Raw genomic sequence first — 19700 nt, 5'->3', positions numbered from 1 at the left:
TGCTGAAGTAAAACTATTATAGCGAGGGACAGGCCAAAAACCTCACTCTTATCAGTATAAAGCTGTTTTAAATATTTTAAACATTATTCATTTGACTTTAATTTGATGTTATATTACAGGCAAAAGACACAGCAAAGTTATATTTTTAAAATTACATATTTATTAATTGTTTAAAGCTTTTTATGACTGATTACTGGCACCGATTCCGTAGAATGACCCATGAGTTATCCATTCATAAAAAATGAATAATTTAAATTGTTTTGTTTTGTTTATTGTCATTTTTCCTATTAGGTGATTTCTGTAATAAGATCCTTCATCCATTGGAATAGACAGAGAAAAAAACACATAATTAAGTATCCTAAAAAAACAACAACTCACCATTACAATATTTTTTGTGTCAAGGGTTAAGCTGGCGATGACTTTCTCATCTTATCCCTGACAGAAATTGAATAACTGTTTTTTTCCCCAAAATGTGTTTAATTTGATTTAATTCAATTTAATTCAATTTAATTTGTTTAAACTTGCCTCGAGATTTCAAAATAAAGGACGCACCACAGGGTCATTATTGTGCAAATTTATTATATTTTTTTTTCTACCACATACCAGTTGAGAGACAGTTTAAATGTTTCGGTGTTTTGGGGCAGGTGCCTGAATTGTCAGGTTAGTCATCTAATTGTTTTTTTTTTAATATTTTTAAATTGTAGATTGTGTTTATAATTCACGTTTGGCTCCCAATCATATCCTCCTGAGACCCTGTGTCCTCATACAAGGACATCCCATTATGGGTTTACTGGACCTTATACTTCATTCTACTTGACTTAGACCCGTTGTCCTCATTCATGGACACTTTTTGTGCCATCTAGTGGCAGTAAGAGCACAATATACTAATCCATGTAAAAACAAAATGGCAGCCATCTCTGCCAAGTCAGTCTGCAGCTGATCCCGACACAGAAGTGGACAAAGTCCAAAACCTGATCACATTTTATGGTTGCAACTTGTTTATTTATGATTAATAATGTTTGTAGTTTGATATGGCAACTAATTTGACCAATTTTAGCAACAGTAACAAGCTGAGGTGCTGGTAATTAGGAAGTACTCCTTTGAAGACATTGAGACTTGATTATTGTTGACAGTGTTGATGTTTTTATTCATATTTATTCTCAGGTCTCAGGAGGATATTAAAATCTGAATTATTTCCTCTCCAAATCAAATTCAGTGATGTCTTGTCTGGTGTTCCACAGTAAACAAATAGTTAACGGATCAGCGCGCCTCTGGTCGGGTATTTACGGTAGCCGTGCTCTTCCAATCCCGCAGCACCGTCTCCTGCCTGCGGTCACATCTTGTTGCCAGAACTTCAGTGACGCGGTGACACAGGATTTCAGTGTTATTCATCCCCCCTCTGCGTCTTTTTTCCTTCGTTTAATTGCGTTTATTTTAGCAGCACATCTCACGAGGGGCTGGTCCATCGCTGCAGCAGTTTGTACCCCTGCTTCCAGCCAGCCCCCCTGTTGGAGCCGCTACTGGATGTTTTGTCACCGACGGTGAGAGAGCTCTGATCCATCAGCCGACGTTAAGACCTCTGAGCTTTAAGGATCAGATTCTTATTTAGAAACGGTTATATAATCTGGTAAACACTGGCGTTTTGTGCGCGGGTCTTTCTCGTTCGTTCCCCAGCTACTTATTTATTCATTTTATTCTGTTGTAGACTAGATAATTCCCGTCCGTGTTCATGCCAGATCTGCAGCGCTTTAGTTTTCCATACCATAGCATGAATCCTTTGTTGGGGGCCAACACGCATCTCCAACAGCATCCGCAGCAGAGTCAAGCCCCCGGACACCCAGACTCCCCCTCAGGCCTCCTGCCCGACACCGTTTTCGGTGTAGCTGACCCGACGTCCTTTTTTCTGGGTGAGCAGCCTGTGCCGTGGCCTGATCAGGGAGGGCCTGACTTCACCGCACCCTCACAGACCTCACCTTTCCTCCATCACAACCACACTCCCTTCCAGCACCGCGCTGTGCCGCACCCCCCTGCAGCCATGGCTCTCAGAAACGACTTGGGATCCAACATCAGCGTCCTCAAAACTCTCAATCTGAGGTTCAGATGCTTTTTGGCTAAAGTGCACGAGTTAGAGCGCAGGAATAAGATCTTAGAGAAGCAGCTGCAACAGGCGCTGGATGCCAACAAGGGCTGTCAAGGTGGATGCTGTGAGGGCAGGGGGCATACACAGGAGGCGAGTGTGCAGACTGGATTTGTGGGGACCATACCGCTCAGGCCTGGCTCCCTCCCCTTCCACAACACCAACAACTCAGCCAGGAGGCCTACAACACTGTTCCCACCACCTCTCACAACAACCCTGCAGCCTGCTACTGCTGATAACTCCAGCTCAACCCAAACAAATGCCACTTTAAACCCAGCCATCACCATCAGCCAGGCCTCTCCCTGTGTGGACTCCCCTGGCTCTGCCTCCAGAACTGTCACCAACACCAGCGCAGGCCCGGGGAGCTCCACCAACCCTCCTCCACGGTTCCTCCCAGGCACCATCTGGTCCTACAACCATGCACGCAAGTTTGGTGCTGGTGCAGAGCGTCTGACCAGCCCAGGGGTGTCCTGGATGCACCCTGATGGAGTCGGGGTCCAGATTGACACCATCACCCCTGAGATAAGAGCCCTGTATAATGTCCTGGCCAAAGTGAAGAGGGAGAGAGACGAGTATAAACGCAGGTAAACCCCTTTTGCTGCACTTGTATCAGTCAGGCCTACAGGGGCATTTCTACCAAACATTAGGTTGTTGTGTTGTTTTCTTAAGTGTGTGTAATGATCTACATTGGAGCAGTGAGCAGAGCAGTAAAGCAGCTGCAGACCAGCTGTCTCCCAACAAAAGCAGAGTCAGCACAAACCCTCCTTATCCATCACCTCCAGCCTGACCCTGCATACACTTCATGTCTAAACCACAGAGGCAGGTGCTGCGGCTAGAAATACACCCCAAAAAATTAACACACCATGAGCTAAATATAAAGAAGAATGAAGGTCAGAGCTTAGCAAGGACATGTGACGATCAGTCTGTGGCACAAATGGTCACTTCAGAGCTCGGGAAGCTCCCGAGACGCTGACTCACCCATGGGTGGCTTAGCTCACAAGAATATTAGGGGAAATCAGTCCTGAAATAGAGCTTGTGTTGATTATACAACACTTATTTAATGAAACTGAAAAAGCCTCTGAAGAAAGGCCGTATTGATGATGATTCTGGAGGTGGTCCAGTTAGGCCTGTGTGGATATGAAACAAACCTTGTGATGCTTTAGCAGCACCCATAGTGGTTTTACTGGGACACAGCTGCAAGCTTTATCTAGAGCTGAAATGATCAGCTTATTATCACAGTTATTTTTGTAATGAATTCATTTGTTCAGTAATTTTTAAGACTAATGGTTCTAGCTTCGCAAAAAGTATGTTTTATGGACCATAACAAGCGATCTGAAAATATGACTTTGGACTCTGGGAATTTTATAAACAAAATGACAAATCGATTAGTCAAGAAAATTATCAGCAGATTAATTGATAGTAAAAAATAATCCGTTGCCGGCTACAATTATTACAAGCAAAACTTCTCCGAACCCATTCACTTATCCTTTGTCAGTGTACCAGTAAACAGCAGTGTGTCACCTGATGACATCACCAGTTCAAAACCGGATGCAATGATGTCCAAATTTAGGGAGGCAGCTGTTTGTGTTTGCAGATTACTGGAATAACACTGTGAATTCTTTTTTAGGGTGGATTTGCCCTTTAAATGATTGAAGAAGCCCACATGTGTTATATCCTGTTGTGAATTTGACGGACATGTGACACTTTAGGGATTACGTATTATCTGTCCTGAGTGAACTGTGTTCCAGCACATTCATCATTGAGTTCCCTCGTATTATGTCCAAGTGAGCAGCCATGCATTCTTCACAGAGGAGATCCTCACCACAGCATAGTGGGCTCTTTGTGATCCGGGGAGAAGGACTCAGAGTGTGTGACATAAGACACATGATTTAATTGTTTTCGGAGGCTTCAGTGAGGATGATTTACTGACCTCTCGTCAAGTAAGCTGGCATATTTGGGAATCAGTGTGTGTGACATACTGTGTCTCGGTGTTCAAATCAGTTTCTGTTGAGCCTTTTGTCATGGCTGTTTCTCAGCCTGTGTGAGCTTACTGGAGGTGTATCAGTTTACCTCGGGACAAAGGGCATTAAAGCTTGTTTCTCCAAGTGAAACTCGCTCATTCAGATTCATGGCCGTTAACTATGCCGTAAAATATTTATAACAGTTGTTGTCCCCGTGTTTCATTTCACATTGAAACTCACCAATGAATCAATTTGATTTAAAGGATTTGGTGCATTTTGCTTCTGCTTCTTTTCACCCTTCTCTCCCTTTTATCCAGTCATTTCTGCTTTATTATTCAAGGACACTTCTCTTTCTCTCCGTTAACCCTCCCTCTGTCCCCGTCCATCACTCCCCCCGCTATGCCCACCACACTTTCACATTCTCTTTCTCACATAAACCTCACACAATCCCACACCGAACATTTTCTCTGCCTCTGTCGTGCACTCCACTTCGCTTTTCTCACACTGCGCATCCCCCTCTCCACGCTCCACACTGTATCTGCAATGCAGCATGCACTGCAAGCTGTAACTGCTGGGCCGGGGGCTTGGCTTGCAGGAGGAAGCACTTCTCGCCTTTCTGTTCGCTCTCACCTTACTGATCAAACAAGCATCCTCTACGACAACACCGACTCCCGTTTCATGACTCAGTTTTCTTTCAGATTTAGTATTCCCTAAAGGTCCCGGTGTGCCGCAGCATTCTGCATCTCAAACAGCATTTATATAAGAGGCTACAGACTCTGCAGTGAGTGGATTTCCCCTGGGCACGTGTGCTGTATGAAGTCACTGAATCTGAGATCACATATAGGAGCTGGGCTTGGGCTTTTAAATGTATTAAAGTTCAGATTCATGAGTCTGAGCTGCAACATAGTAACACACAATTCATCAAAGAATGGATTCATCAGTGGGTGAAAAAGCAAATCACTCACTCACACTTTTACTGCTTACGCCTGATTGTTTAAAGCAGCTTGTATCCACATTTGTATTCTCATATAATTTAACTGCATTTACATTTTATTGTCAGATCCACGGGCACTCTTTGTCTTTTTGTAAACTGAGCGATGACTGATTCTGAAATTGCAGTTTTATAGGATGAATTTATTTTCATCCAAACAAACGTAGGTTACATTCAGTGTTACTCACCAAAATACATTATTTGCATCCTTGAAGTCAAACAAATGTGTTCACATATGCAAAACCGATTAGTATTTAACATCTAACACTGTTCAAATCCATGTTTACTCACTAACAGTCGTCGTCTTTGCTGGCACATTGCTGCATATCTTAGCGAGTTACTGCCATCTCCCAATCAGCATTGTAAATCCTGGACAGTAGTGTCATGCCATGTCATCTTTCAGGAGGAATTTGATGGTCATTGAGTAGCAGTTTGGCTAGACAGATGCACTTAAAATTGTTTAACATCTAGAATGCCTGACAGCCCTTTTGACTTTTCAACCTCCTGAAACAGTTCAGTCATGGATCCCTTTGTACAGGCCTTGCTAAGTGGGTCTGAAAGATGCATAAATCAATCATGTGTACACGTGAAACCGTTCTCTGTGGAGATGTTCCAGTACCGTTTTTTCCTTCCTGATAATGATTCTGATACCTGAACCTGTGTATAGGCTGATACCAATCCAATGCCATTGTATTTAAAAAGAACAATCAAAAAAGGGCTGTGCACTACTAGGTGTGCACAATAATATCGTCACTGGTATCGGCTAGGGCTGCCACTAACTATTATTTTCATTGTCGACTAATCTGTCGATTATTTCTTCGATTAGTCGACTAATCATTTCATCGAAAAATGTTGAAAAATGTTGGTCTGTCTCGCCCAAACCCCAAAATTACGTCATCTAATGTCTTGTTTCATACTCACGCCAAAGGGTTTTAGTTCACTGTCAGGGGAGAGTGTGTAAAGCTGCCAATATCTGAACATAAGAAGCTGCAGTAAGAGTATTTTGGGGTACTTTTATAGTACTTTTCTATGAAAAATGACTCAAACTGATTAGTCGACTACGAAAATAGTCACCGATTATTTTAATAGTCGATTAGTCATCGATTAGTCAACTAATCGTGGCAGCCCTAGTATTGGCTGATAATGGCTTTAAAATGAACTATCAGAATCTGCCAACGTGCTCTTTCTTATTTTGCACGATGAATGAATATTACAGGCATGGTGATGCAGCGGTTAGCATCGTCGCCTCACAGCAAGAGGGTTCCTAGTTCGAGCCCCCAGGGTGGGGGAGCCCTTCTGTGTGGAGTTTGCATGTTCTCCCTGTGTCAGCGTGGGTTTTCTTCAGGTACTCCGGCTTCCTCCCACAGTCCACAGACATGCAGGTTGATCGGTGACTCTAAGGCCCCGTTTATACGACAACGATTTCAACTGAAAACGGTAAACTTTAGTTGGGTTTTGGCCGATGGTTTACACGACAGCGGCGTTTTGGGTGCCTGAAAACGCAACGTTTTGAAAACGGGTTCCAGAGTGCAACTTTTTGGAAACGGCAGCGTCTCCGTTGTCATGTAAACTTGCAATATGGAGTTCCTCTGAAAACAGAGACTTTTCACACATGCGCATTATGGTTCCAGTCACTAGGCACGCCGACCGTTACAACAACAATGCCGAGCTCTGTTTGTGCTGCTCACCCTGTTGATTTGAAGTGAAGTGTAGATCTGTTAAGGCCCGAACATACTCGGGCGGAATGTATGCGGAACGGACTCCGCGAGGAATGTCCGCAGTCATTCGGGCTTTCATAGTCGAGTGCACTTCCGTGTTGTAGTTTTCTGTAAAAATGTCCGTGAAAAATCCCAGCGATGTGAGAAATACATGCCGAGCAGTCACTGGTGCACGGAGCGGAGTCCGCGCGGTCGTAAAATCTGAGCTTTGCGCGGACGTCCGCTTTGAGTCCGCGTGGACCTCCGCAGAGTCCGTTCGGCGTACGTTCCGCCCGAGTATGTTCAGGCCTTCACTGTAGCAACTCCACCTCGTCGTCCATCCAGACAAAGTTATCTGTGCATGCTTTCGCCATTGTGTCTTCTTTGTTTTGGTTTGTAATCATCGCGTTGTAGAGGAAGGCGCTTCAGCGCAGGCACATGGCGTCACGCCGTGGTGCTGCTTTGCAAATTTACACTGCCACCCATTGGCCTGGCGTGCATTCTACAGCGTTTCCAGTAGATTTTGCAGCTCCGTGTGAACAGGGATCGTTTCAATAACGTCGTCATATAAACGCAGAAGTTTTTTAAAACGCAAAGGACAGACTTTTCCGTTTTTAGAGAAACTGTTGTCATCTAAACAGGGCCTAAATTGTCCGTAGGTGTGAATGTGAGTGTGAATGGTCTGTCTCTATGCGTCAGTCCTGTGATAGTCTGGTGACCTGTCCAGGGTGTACCCCGCCGCTCGCCCAGTGTCAGCTGGGATAGGCTCCCCGAACAGGATAAGTGGTCACGGAAAATGAATGAATGATTGAATATTATAAACATTGAAAAGTGTTGTATTTCATGTCTCTATCTGCTGGTGGGCCATCTGGATAACGAGTTGTACGAGCATGAATCATATGATATTAATTCCACCACAGAAGAGACTTGATGATCACTAAAATTAGGTAGTGGATAGATATCAATACCGGTTATCGGTTAAATGACATATCAGCATATCGGATATCAGCAAAAAAATCCATTATCATACATCCCTATAGTAACCTATTTCCATGTCAAGAAACTAAGTTAAAAAAGATGAAGCTGGGGCCATTTTAGGTAAGTTTGTAGACCGCAGCCTTCTGGAGATATTCTATTATGACATCACCAGCCTGGTGGGGTTAAAGTTTGTTTATAAATGACATGTTTTTTGATCGGTGCATGGACTTGCATACCCCATCCAACATTTTAGACCCTATCGGAGGCCCTCCTGATATTATTAGCAGTTTTGGAACCACCCTCTCTGTTTACATTACGAAACACTAACATAATGTTTCCTTTTTAATCTGTGTGTCTCTTAGATGGGAAGAAGAATACACGATGAGGATGGATCTGCAACAGAAGATTTCGGACCTACAAGAGGTAACATGGTGCAGACTTTTGTTCGTGTGTATGTGTGTGTTTGTGGGTGGACATGTGTCTGAAGTGAAGGTGTCTTTGCTTGACATTGGCAGCTTTGAAATGAGTCATTGAAACAACAAAAATAAATTGTTGGTGTGTGATACTTCAGCTATGGCTTAGCCGATCTAAAAATACCATGATCTAAATACCTTTGTTGGCCTGGCCTGTCAACAATAACCAGAGCTTTTGTGGTTAAATAGCTTAGACCTTTCATTAACCTGATAACAATATGGAAAAATGTGTTACTTAAAATACAGAGTTTCCTGCAGCTGTCACAGTGATCAGCAGTGAGCTCTCACCACAACACTGGAGTCCTGACTCATATGAAGCTGTTACACGCTTGGTTTTCTATTTTCCATTGACTATCAATTACTTAAAAGAACATGAGACACTCTTATTTAAAGTTAAAGAAATCATGCCTTTGTTTAATCTGACAGTCACCTGCTGTCAGGTGGATTGCTACGTTTGTACTTCCTGCAGCTGTGTCTTCACATACGCAATGGTTTGTTGATTTCCTGTGTGTGTGAGTGTGTGTGTGTGTGTGTGTCGCTAGGTGTGTGCATGCCTGTACTGTACATGTACTTGTGTCTTTGCATGCACGTGTGCTATTGCCAGGAATTTGTACCTGACCCAGTTTAGCAGGCAGCACCACATCAACAGGAGACCACAAGCCGTAAACCATCGCTCCACACTGAAAGGGCTCTGACCAGTATTGTAAAACATATGAATAAGTCAACAGGGCAAAAAGACAATTATGATGCCATCAGACAAATCCCAAGCTCCCCAAAGGAGATCATGCATTTAGGATTTACAGTGCTTTTGTGCACTTTGCAGATTTGTGCTTTTATTTTGTTGATCGCTTCTGCTTGCATAGTCTAACCTGTAATTTCCAGTAAAGAGATGCGGCGAGAGTGTGGGTGTGTTTGAACTTGTATGTGTGTGTTCTTTACGGCTTCCTTTATGCGTGCAGGACCTGCAGGAGAGTGAAGGCTGTCAGGACGAGCTGGCTCTCAGAGTGCAGCAGCTGAAGGCGGAGCTGGTTCTCTTCAAAGGCCTCATGAGCAATGTGAGCGCAGTACAACCCCGTACAGTCACGTACAAGTTATACATACTCCTAGCTAGGCACGCAAGCAGTAATCATATGACTTGCTGCTTCTCTGTTTACAAACAGTAACCAACAATTCTGCATAGTATACCTTCAAATAACTAAAGTAAAATTATATTATTTACTTTTAAAAAGAAACACAAGTGTGTAATAGACACACACAATCATGTTGGAGGAGGTAAAAAGCAACCAGAGATGTTTTATGACCGATCAACCCAAACGTTCTTATTTATTGCTTATATACTGATCTATAAAGCGTCAGATATTTACAGTGATTTATTTGCATTAATAAAGCAGTAGATTAAGTCTTTCTGCCCTCGGTCTTATCTGGGTCCTTTCATCCTCTCTGTAGAACCTGTCAGAGTTGGACAGTAAGATCCAGGAGAAAGCCATGAAGGTGGACATGGACATCTGCCGCAGGATCGACATCACTGCTCGTCTCTGTGATGTAGCTCAGCAGAGAAACTGTGAAGATGTGATCCAGATGTACCAGGTACTGAATGTGACCACTTCATGTTCTCATCTCTGTTTTTGTTCCTATTCATCAAATCCGCAGAGTCACTTCCTGTGTAAGTTTGTCCAGTATATTGATGGTGTTGGTCTGAATCCTGATCGTGTCCCTGCAGGTTCCGAACAACCAATCATCCCTAAACTGCCGCCGGAAACAAACTCCTCTGTCCTTCAACGGGAGCGAGTGTGACGAACCTGTCAGCACTTCCGAAAGTGACGGGGGCGTGGTCAAAGACGAAGAGCATGGTGGCTCATCGGCCAATCAGATTAATGAGGAGATGCAGAGGATGCTGAACCAACTGTGAGTGGTCTGACTTTGAAACATGATGAGTATAATAATTTAACCGTCCTTCAGTCCTCCAGCAATTTATGTGTTCATTGTAGGCGTGAATGCGAGTTCGAGGATGATTGTGACAGTCTGGCCTGGGAGGAGACTGAAGAGACGCTGCTTCTCTGGGAGGATTTCCCAGGATGCACTTTGCCTCCTGACCCCACCCACCCACCAGGAGAGGTAGGCTGTGGTCGCACGACTTCTTCAATTACCTCTCTGAGTGTTGGTTTAAAGGAATGGACCTAGACATTAATTCAGGGGATAAACAACACCTAGATAACGTAATGCGGTCCAATACAACATACTAATTCTGTGAAGATTAAAATCATCAAATTTGTTGAAACCTTCACCTTTGACTGTGTCAGAGAGGTGCTGATTCAGCTCTGTGGTTGTTTTTGAGGATGTGTTGATTTGTGTTCACACGCACAGAAGCCTGATAATATCTTTGCTGTTTTTCCTTGTGTTCTCAAATCTGGCTTTTAATTTGTTAGCAAAGAGCTTTCTGGTTTGATAAGCTTATTAGAATTATTACTAAAAACACATTTAAGACCCCCATCAGGGAAAGTCATGTTTTTAAACTTGTTAACATACTCAAAGGTTTTTTTTTATAGGCTACAAGACATATCATAAGCACAAAAAAAAAGCAGTTGGTGTCATGGCTCAAAAACACAGATTCAGACAGCCAGGGTTTGTTATGTCACAGATCTAAGGAACCAATCCTGTCCCTTGTGGGGCGGGGCTTTCCACATCATTAGCAAAATGCTAGGACAAAACAAGGGCATCATAAGAGAAGCAAGGTGTAGCATAATACGGTATTTTGCATGGTAAGTGCCACTTTCACTTCAAGTATCCAGAGCTGGTGATCGGGAACAAGGTTTATCTAATATTAGCAACACATTATTAGCTGTTTGATAACGTAGTCCAGCCAAAGGTCATTGAAATTTATTGAAAAGATAGCTGTATAATTTGCATATTTATAAATCCACAAATACTAAACTAAGACAGTTTTACAGTTACATCTAGGCCATTATAAGGCATGAAATGATTTTTTTTCTGGAGATAGCACCTTGTAAATATGTAGTTTTGATGAACAGGGATGAGTTTTAAGGGATTAAATTGATGCCACAGAGCAACTTTAAACAACAAAATCAACCATACACATAATATACGTAATTTCTGTTACCGTTATCAACCATTGCCTGGTCTTCAGATGCAGTGACTGTCCTGTTCAGTCTATTTTTAGGTTATTCTTTGGACAAATGACACTGAGAAACTTAAATCTGTGCTTGTGATCACGATCCACACCTTTGTTCGCTTGTCATCCCTCAGACAGCTGCATGTGTTTTGATATTGTTGGTTCAGATTTCAAGGAAGCTTTTAAAGCTTTGATGTGGAGACGATGTGCAGAGCAGCAGCGCGATATGTTGGTCGATACAGTCTTTGTCTCAGACGACGACACTGACCTTTACTGCTCCACTGTAGCAGGGCGTTTCAGGACAAACACACACCAACAGATGCGGTGTTTGCCCTGTATTGGTGTACAGTGTGTTTGTTTCCAAGAAATGCATGTCGGTATTTGTTTTCATTTACCGGCTGTGTGGCATTTGAACAATCTGCTGTCCCTCTGAAGGGAGGAGCTGCATTAGTCAGTGAAATTTGAGCTGATGGGAGCGAAAAGTCAGCTGTGCTTTAATGGCGGTGTAACCTTGCTTAGTGTCTGGTTGTGTGATGATTAGCACACAAACACATGGTCTGTTTACTGCTGTTACTACACTTTATCTCATGTACATCTTAATCCTGACCACAAACACACTCAGTATCTCTCTCTTCTTCCTCTCTGCCAGGAGGACTGTCTGGAAAAGGTGATTAATGACACAGAATGTCTTTTCAAGTCCCGGGAGAAGGAATATCAAGAGACGATTGACCAGATTGAGGTCGGACACTTATTACTTAAATGGTTTCCCTGTTCATGAATGTTCTCTGTCTTATCTTTCTCTTTGTGCTCAGTGTTATTTATTTAATCTCATGTCTTTATTGCATTGTGCATTAAGATCTCAATACCACAGCTTGTCTTAGGTTTTGTGTGTGCACTCAAGGTTTGTGCAGTGCTCTGTTGCCTGCAAATTTCTTAGAAATGATTTACATAATGAGTGTGTTTACAGGGACATGAATATCCTGTTTATGATGTGGTTGTTGGAGTGTCCCATTTATGTGTTTGAGCATGTAAACACCACATCCCTAATATGATCATAACTTGGATAAGCCTCATGAACGGGTTGTTAAAGGTCCAGTGTGTAGGGTTTAGTGGCATCTAGCTGTGAGGTTGCAGAACTTAAACTTCCTTCCTGTGCCAAGTGTGTAGGAGAGCTACGATGGCTGGCACAAAAATGCAAATGTCCCCATCAGAGCCAGTGTTTGCTTTGTCCGTTCTGGGCTACTGTAGAAACAACATGGCGATCTCTGTTGAAGATGAGCCGCTCTGTATGTAGTTATAAACATCTCTCTCTAAAGCCCAGTTCAGACCAATGATTCTCGCCGAGAGGAAACTGTTTTTGAACGTTGCAGAGTGGTATAAACTGGCCGGTCTGAGCTCGACACAAGTCGGCTGATGGTGTCACCCGCAGCACAGCTGGTCAAACTGCTTGCAGCTGGTCTTAGAACGTAAAGCATGTCACCTGTTTCAACAGCCAACTGGGTTGTAGTGAAGTCGCTAGTCAAGTCAAAATGTTCACAGATGGTGTGTTCGCTTGCTGCGCCAGGTGCTCCATCATTGCCGAGCTCCTCACAGTGTGCTGGTGTTGCACAGTGGGTCGCTGCTGCTGCTGCTGCTGCTGCTGCTGCTGCTGCTGCTCGCTGTATCGCTGTATGTGCTAACTATGCAACTCATCTTGTTACGAATCTTTGATCTGAACTGGGCTTAAGGTAACACAAACACAACTGCTCTGTCTTCAGGTGATTATACACTAGTGAAAATGTTAATAGATGTCCTTGAATCGAACACTCTGTACCTTTAACGTCCATGTAAACACACTCTATGACTCAGCATTAAATGACAGTTAATCTGTTTTTTGTTTTTGATATGTCCACATGTGTAATCAAACATCTCCAGAAGTGAATCTTTACTTAGACATGACATAAAGACTTTCATAAAGCTGTGTGAGGTTTAGCATCAGTAATTTGAGCAGCACCTCACAGTTGTGCATTAGTAAACCAATTTTTTTGTGGTCAACACACATGCAGCACATTTGGATTTTAACATCTGCGATATGTCTGACTGCATGTTTTGTGACTCCAGCTGGAGCTGGCTACGGCAAAGAGTGACATGAACCGGCACCTCCACGAGTACATGGAGATGTGCTCCATGAAGAGAGGCCTGGATGTTCAGATGGAGACGTGCAGGAGACTCATAACACAGAGTGGAGACAGGTAACACACACCTTTCCTTTTGGTAACGCTTTATTTCACAGGTCCTTTAATTTCCCACAGTAACACTCCACTTTAAGTCCCCTTGTAACATTTATATACAGTAGACAAAAAAAGAAATGGCTGTAACACAATATAATGTAGCTCTACGTAGTGATGAGTGTTCAATAACGTGAAGTATTTGTTAACAATTCTAACTTCTCCTATGAGGATGTATTTTATAATATTACATGTACAACTGTTTTACTAATAAACACAATTCTCCACCCACAGGTGCTCACAGAAGAAGTTATAATTGTTGATAAATATAATGATAAACACTTACATCTGCTTACAGCCACATTTAATGTTTATATACTGTAACATCTGTAACATTTTTGTCTGTTTCTCACAGTAACACTGCGGCGCCTGCGTCCTCTGAGGACAGCGACCAGAGAGAAAACGACAGGTCTTCATCGTCTCCGCCGTCTTCCTTGAGCACTGGGAGATCTTGACACTTCCTCACTCCGGCTGTAACGGGGGATGTGGTCACGTGACCTCCGCTGCATCCAGCTACAGTACCACACCGACGCAATACACACCTGTAACTATGGCAACACCATGTTTACATATGAACCTCTTTATTTACAGAGTCATATCGTTAATTCTTTCTGCTGTCCACATAATCAGCTTTGGTCTGAGGAGACTTTGAGCACTGAAACTGTGACTGAGTAGCAGAGCTGGATTTTTGTCATTACTACTTCATGCAGATGTCACTGCCCTGCAGGGGGGAGGGGTCTTCTTACAGGTGGAGCTTGTCATGTTGTGATTGACAGAGAGACGTTAAGAAAGTAATTCTTATAATGAATTGTCCTGTGAAGATTCAAGAAGTTGAGGATCCTGAATTTATTCTAATTCTAGTTCTGATGTCATTGCAGTGCAGTGCTGTAGGCTACAGGAAAGCATAGCATGATGTATTCACTCTACACACAATAAAAACACTTAGCCGGGCATCTGAAGCTAATCAGGCGAATATATGATGTAAAGTCACCAAAACTCACCCTAGAAAATTTACTCCACACAAGCCTACAGGCCAATGAAAAGACAGGGAGCAGGATCGTTTCAGCCTAAAAGTACTGAAACAAAGGTCCTGAGCGATGTTTGCATGGGACTAGTACTACCTGAACACCTTTCATGATTTGTAATAACTGCGGGGGTCATTTGTGATCATAATACTGCGTGAATCTGCCATGCCTATAACTTGTCAGGTAAAAATTCCACCACAAATGACTAACTACGTACTGTTGCCATTTTGTTTTTTTGGAGCTAGAAGTGACCATTTTTAGAGCGTCTGTGAGGGTGGACACCTCATGACTTAAAGCAGCCACATACTTAATTATGCATAAACGTTAAGCTTTATTAAAGTTTAAACAGCTGAGATAAATACAATTGTCATGAACACGGAAATTAGCAATCGAGACCAAACCCATTTTTTTGTACCAGGCTGTAAACATGTTTATTTCTGGAGCCACCCTCAAGTGGCCGTTCAAGGTACTGCAGTTTTTGGCGTCATTGTTCACTGCAGAGGTTGCCGCTTGACCTACAAAATTTCCCTTAACACAGAGGTCATGTGATAATTTTAGTTCCCTGCGACATCTCTGTGATTTGGGGTGATTTTTGCCTCTTTTCCGGTTGAGAATTATGGAGGCTGCCTTGGCAATTATAAATGAATGTTTTGACAGCAGTTTGAATGCAAAGTCAGGAGGCTCATCTTGCTACACAATATAGATGTGAATGTGGAGCCTTGACATCATATCCAGGGGATGTCAGTAAATTTAAGTCACATACAGACAAGGGGGATGCTAATTTCTAAATCGCACGAGGTCCCCTGGTAATACTAGTCTTGTGTGAATAGGGCTCTGAAGCGTATTCCTGAGTTTGATATTGATGATGAAGAGCTTGAGTCTTTGAAGTCTAATAAGATGTCATGATTCAGCATTTTACTGCCTTACAGCTGCAGATTCAGAGCCTGCTGTCTACCAGATTAAACCACAGGCAAAGCAAACCTTAAGTCATAAATAAATCATAACATCTGTGCTTAATTTAGCAAAGCACGAAGAGGACAAATGAGGCAAAACATGACCAAAACATCAGCTACCAACAGGCTTCTTCCCTTTTGCTGATAAGAATTAGGTATCATCCAGGAAACAGTAAAAGAAGGTTTTGGTGGTGTGATCACATTAACCCATTTATCTGCTGTAAATTACCCGAATCAGAAATCCACTGTGAATCAGTTAAGTGATTTGTTAAATCTAGACTAAAGGAATAAATGGGCAACATAACACATCATGTCACAGCACTTCATTATTTTAAGAGCACTCACAACATTGATAGTTAGCATCAGCATCATTTTGGTGCCAGGTTTAGAAAGAGCAAACTGCATTAACGTAGCAACTCTCATCCTAGAATAGGCAGCGAGGGAATTGTTAAACAAGGTCATTTACAAAATTTCATCTAAACATCTGAAATGTATGACGGTGTAGAAAGGGCATTGCAAAGAACAAAAGTATATTCATACACATAAGTATGGAGCCGGGGAGGGGGGTAATATTCAGATAAAAAAACTATTATCTCCAAGATTAAAGTTACAAATTTACATAATATACGAAAAAAAACTTGAATATTCTGCGACATTATAAAGTCATAAATTTGTGAGAAAATTTTCAAAATTTCTCTGAGATTTAAGTCACAAATTTTTAAGAAAAGAACTCGGAAAAATAGGAATGAAATCACATCTAACCAAAAACACATTAAAGCTCTCTTGGTGTAAAGACGGGTTGCCGTTACTAGTTAATAGTAAACAGTAAACACATTTTTTTTTGTTAGAATATAACCCCCTTTCCCCGACTTCATTTTTTTTTTTTTTTTAAACCTATTCCATGTTACAAATAAGTGATTGATCGATTTTATACGCCGTCGTAGAAATGCATTGAACATCTCAGATGAAACTGTTAATGGTGCTTCATAAGAAACCCAAAGTTGCAGTTGACAGCAGAGACGGATGCTGTCAGCGTCAGAGGGCGGCATGTTTATCCTCAGTTTTAAATATAGCTGCGGTCTATGTCTTGTGCAGTTGACGTCCAGTCTGCACCCTCTCGAAGCTGATCTGGAGTCAGCGTTGGCTCGTCATTCTGCTTTCTGGCGGTAAAAGTACTGTGTGACAAAGTGCACTGACGCCCAAGTGTCATGTAGCTCTTACTAATTAGTTTTATTTTCAGCAGCAATGCTTAGATTAGAGTCAGGTCCTGCGCGTGAACAAGAAAAGATTGTCATAAAATAATGTAAGTTAGCCGTTGAGTGCCAAAATAAGATGGTGAGAATGAATCAACAGGAAATTGCTGTAAAAAAAAAAAAGACTAAATATAGCTGCCGAGGCTATTTCACCAAGGTGCTTGATGTATATAACTAAACCTATTTTTGAGCCTGTTTGCACATAGAAAGGAAGAGCAAAGCAAAAATGTATATGAAACAATCAGCACTATTGTACAACATGTAACATAAAAATGTAGACAAGCTGAAAATAGAAACCTATATTTCTTCTATTCATATTTCATCTTTTACATGTTGCAGGTGGGGTACTAGAATAATGAATTTAACACGAACACATACCTCATTTTGACTTTATTTATGTTTTTCTGGGCACATTTAACCATGAACTTTAACTCACTGCTGCAGTAAAACACATATTAGCATACTGCTGTCAGGGGATCGCCCCTCTGTCATCACTGCTCTGTGATCAGACACTGTTGTCTAAATATAGTCCTGGCTGTAGTTTCTTCTGTGTGGTTGTACCAGGTGAGATATTTCTTCTGCTTCTACTGCGACTCACACTTCAACGCTTTGTTATCACACAGCCGGAGGACAGATCTGAAGCTTATATAAACTCATGCATGTGTGGCCTGTTGGAATCAGCTGAGTGCGCTAATCGCAGCGTTTCCACTACTGTTTGAATTCAGAAGGAGGATGTCTGTCAAGGATAAATTGTGTGTGACATAAAACACGCCATTTCCCTTTGTACAGTTTTTCTTTCACGCACTGAGTGAGTCTCTATGTATGCATGTGCCAGTGTGTATGTTTCTGGGTGTTATGTCTGTATACTGAGTGTTTTTAAAAAGACTTTTACTGGTGCAGATGCACAACATGAAGAAGAAGGAAACATAGCAAGTCCAATTTGTTGTCTCATTGTGTGTAGCATTTGAGACTGAGCTGTCATTTTGACAATAATCACCCCTAAAATTGTAAATATTTAAATCAAATGACGATGGAGTTCTTTTGTTTTTCCATTGGTACTTTTTCTTTATGAGTGTATGTGGCTGCCAAATAAAGTCAGTTTAAAAATAACTCAAGTTAAAACAAAAAAACAAAACAAAACAAAAAAGCAGATCCTCTGAAATGCAAATGCTTTAGCGAAATGACTATACGATGGCTTTGATTATATGTGTAAAGGAAATATAGCTTTGAATATTTACTTGTGTTCAAAGACTGCAAGCAAAGATCGTCGACAGTCACACACCTGGAAAGAAACTTAAGATAAGATAAAATGACCCGATTGCTTTATTTAGCTGATCAACGGAAATTATGGCAGTTAAAGACAAAAAACATGTTTTTTTTGTCACTTCTCTCACATGTTAACAGATGAGACAAGATATTATGATTCAATTTGTGTCCTAAAACAATCTGCTGATAATCCTGAGTGTTGGCTGAGTACTCCAGATGTGTGACGATGCAGCTTTAAACATCAAGACAGTAATTTAGGCTAAATAGCTTCCCTGCAGAGCTACAGTATGTAACAAGAGAGATTGAAAGAATAAAAGATGCAACTGAGCAACGACATTGTGTGTGATCATTTCTAAAACATGTGTCTGTTCAGCCTTAAAATTAAAGGGTAAATTCACCCAGATTACAAACGGGGAGTGGAATGGGATTGTGTTTTTGTGCTCACAGCTTAATCACATTTCAACATGCAGCATCTCTCTCTCCAGAAACAATGTCTCAGACACTCATCAGCAGGCTACAGAAGCAACTGAACTCTGTGACGTCACTGTTTTGGAAAAGATGTTGCTGTTGGTATTTTGAATATGAGCACTATAAATGAAACTCAGCAACTTTCCACTGTAAAACGATCTGCAGAGGAGGAGCAGTATGACAGTGTATTTACTCCTTTCAGGTACTTTTATTTTATGCCACAGTAAACTTCTACTGTGCTACATCAACTTTTCAGAAGGAAATATTATACCCTTTACTCCACTAGATTGTTTTGACAGCTTTAGTTACTTTTCAGATTAAGATTTCCATCATATATCACGTGCTGACCTTAAAAAATACATTGTTTAAGATTAAATCAGTGGCTCGCAGCATTTTTAAAAGTGGTGTCTGGACTGGTGGGGACTCATTTGTGATATTTACAGACGTCTATAGTAGTTGGTATTGTTGCCTCACAGCAAGAGGGCTCCTGGTACAAACCCAGGGTGGGGGAACCCTTCTGTACAGAGCTTTTTCTGGGTTCTCCGGCTTCCTCCCACAGTCCAAAGACATGCAAGTTAGCTTAATTGGTGACCCTAAATTGCCCATAGGTGTGAATGTGAGCGTGAAGTTTTTAGTTGTCCCATTAAAGAGACATTTCTCCTCTCAGATGGTTCAATTCAAATCACTGTTTGATCTCCAAAGATGTCAAATTATCTCACAATTTACCCTCTCCCATCATCTCATGACCCCCCAGACTTATTTTGTGACCCTTTGAGAGGGTCCTATGTGGATGGGAATGTAGTGCTGTGGAGGGGCAAGGGTGGATGTGATGTGACTGAGAACCTGTGGCAACGCCTCACAGACAGCCTGTCACTCAGAGCGCCTCCACCCTTATGTATGTGTAACTTTAAGCCTTAATAAAATGTAAACTAGCCAGCCTCAAGTAGCCATTAGAGGAACTGCAAATTTTTGGCACTTTTAGCATCGGCCTCTGCCCGAGAGGTTCCCTGCATGGTTGGGAACCACTGGACTAAACTACCAAACTGTGTATAAAGTAGTTTAGCTCCACATAAACCGGCTACAATACAATCCTCAGCCACA

General features: G+C 41.9%; 1 protein-coding gene across 1 annotated transcript; it reads left to right on the top strand.

Moving 5' to 3' along the window:
* Positions 1-1327: 1327 nt before the first annotated feature.
* iffo1b (intermediate filament family orphan 1b) lies at positions 1328-19384 on the top strand. Its single transcript, XM_050047379.1, has 9 exons — positions 1328-2721; positions 8127-8187; positions 9197-9292; positions 9684-9824; positions 9958-10142; positions 10226-10352; positions 12017-12106; positions 13468-13598; positions 13990-19384. Exons 1-9 carry the CDS (start codon positions 1730-1732, stop codon positions 14087-14089), a joined length of 1923 nt encoding a protein of 640 aa, XP_049903336.1. The 5' UTR covers positions 1328-1729; the 3' UTR covers positions 14090-19384.
* The last annotated feature ends 316 nt before the right edge of the window (positions 19385-19700 follow it).

The sequence above is a fragment of the Epinephelus moara genome, chromosome 6, assembly GCF_006386435.1.
Source record: "Epinephelus moara isolate mb chromosome 6, YSFRI_EMoa_1.0, whole genome shotgun sequence".
NCBI lineage: Eukaryota > Metazoa > Chordata > Actinopteri > Perciformes > Serranidae > Epinephelus > Epinephelus moara.
The sequence above is the reverse complement of the archived record's forward strand: the minus strand, read 5'-3'. Positions and strand labels throughout refer to the sequence as shown.

Excerpts from the sequence above, each read along its gene's own strand:
- iffo1b (XM_050047379.1), top strand. The coding sequence starts at position 1,730 with ATGCCAGATCTGCAGCGCTTTAGTTTTCCATACCATAGCATGAATCCT. Across the intron at positions 9,293-9,683 it reads TCAAAGGCCTCATGAGCAAT|AACCTGTCAGAGTTGGACAG; the intron begins GTGAGCGCAGTA and ends TCCTCTCTGTAG. Across the intron at positions 12,107-13,467 it reads AGACGATTGACCAGATTGAG|CTGGAGCTGGCTACGGCAAA; the intron begins GTCGGACACTTA and ends TTGTGACTCCAG.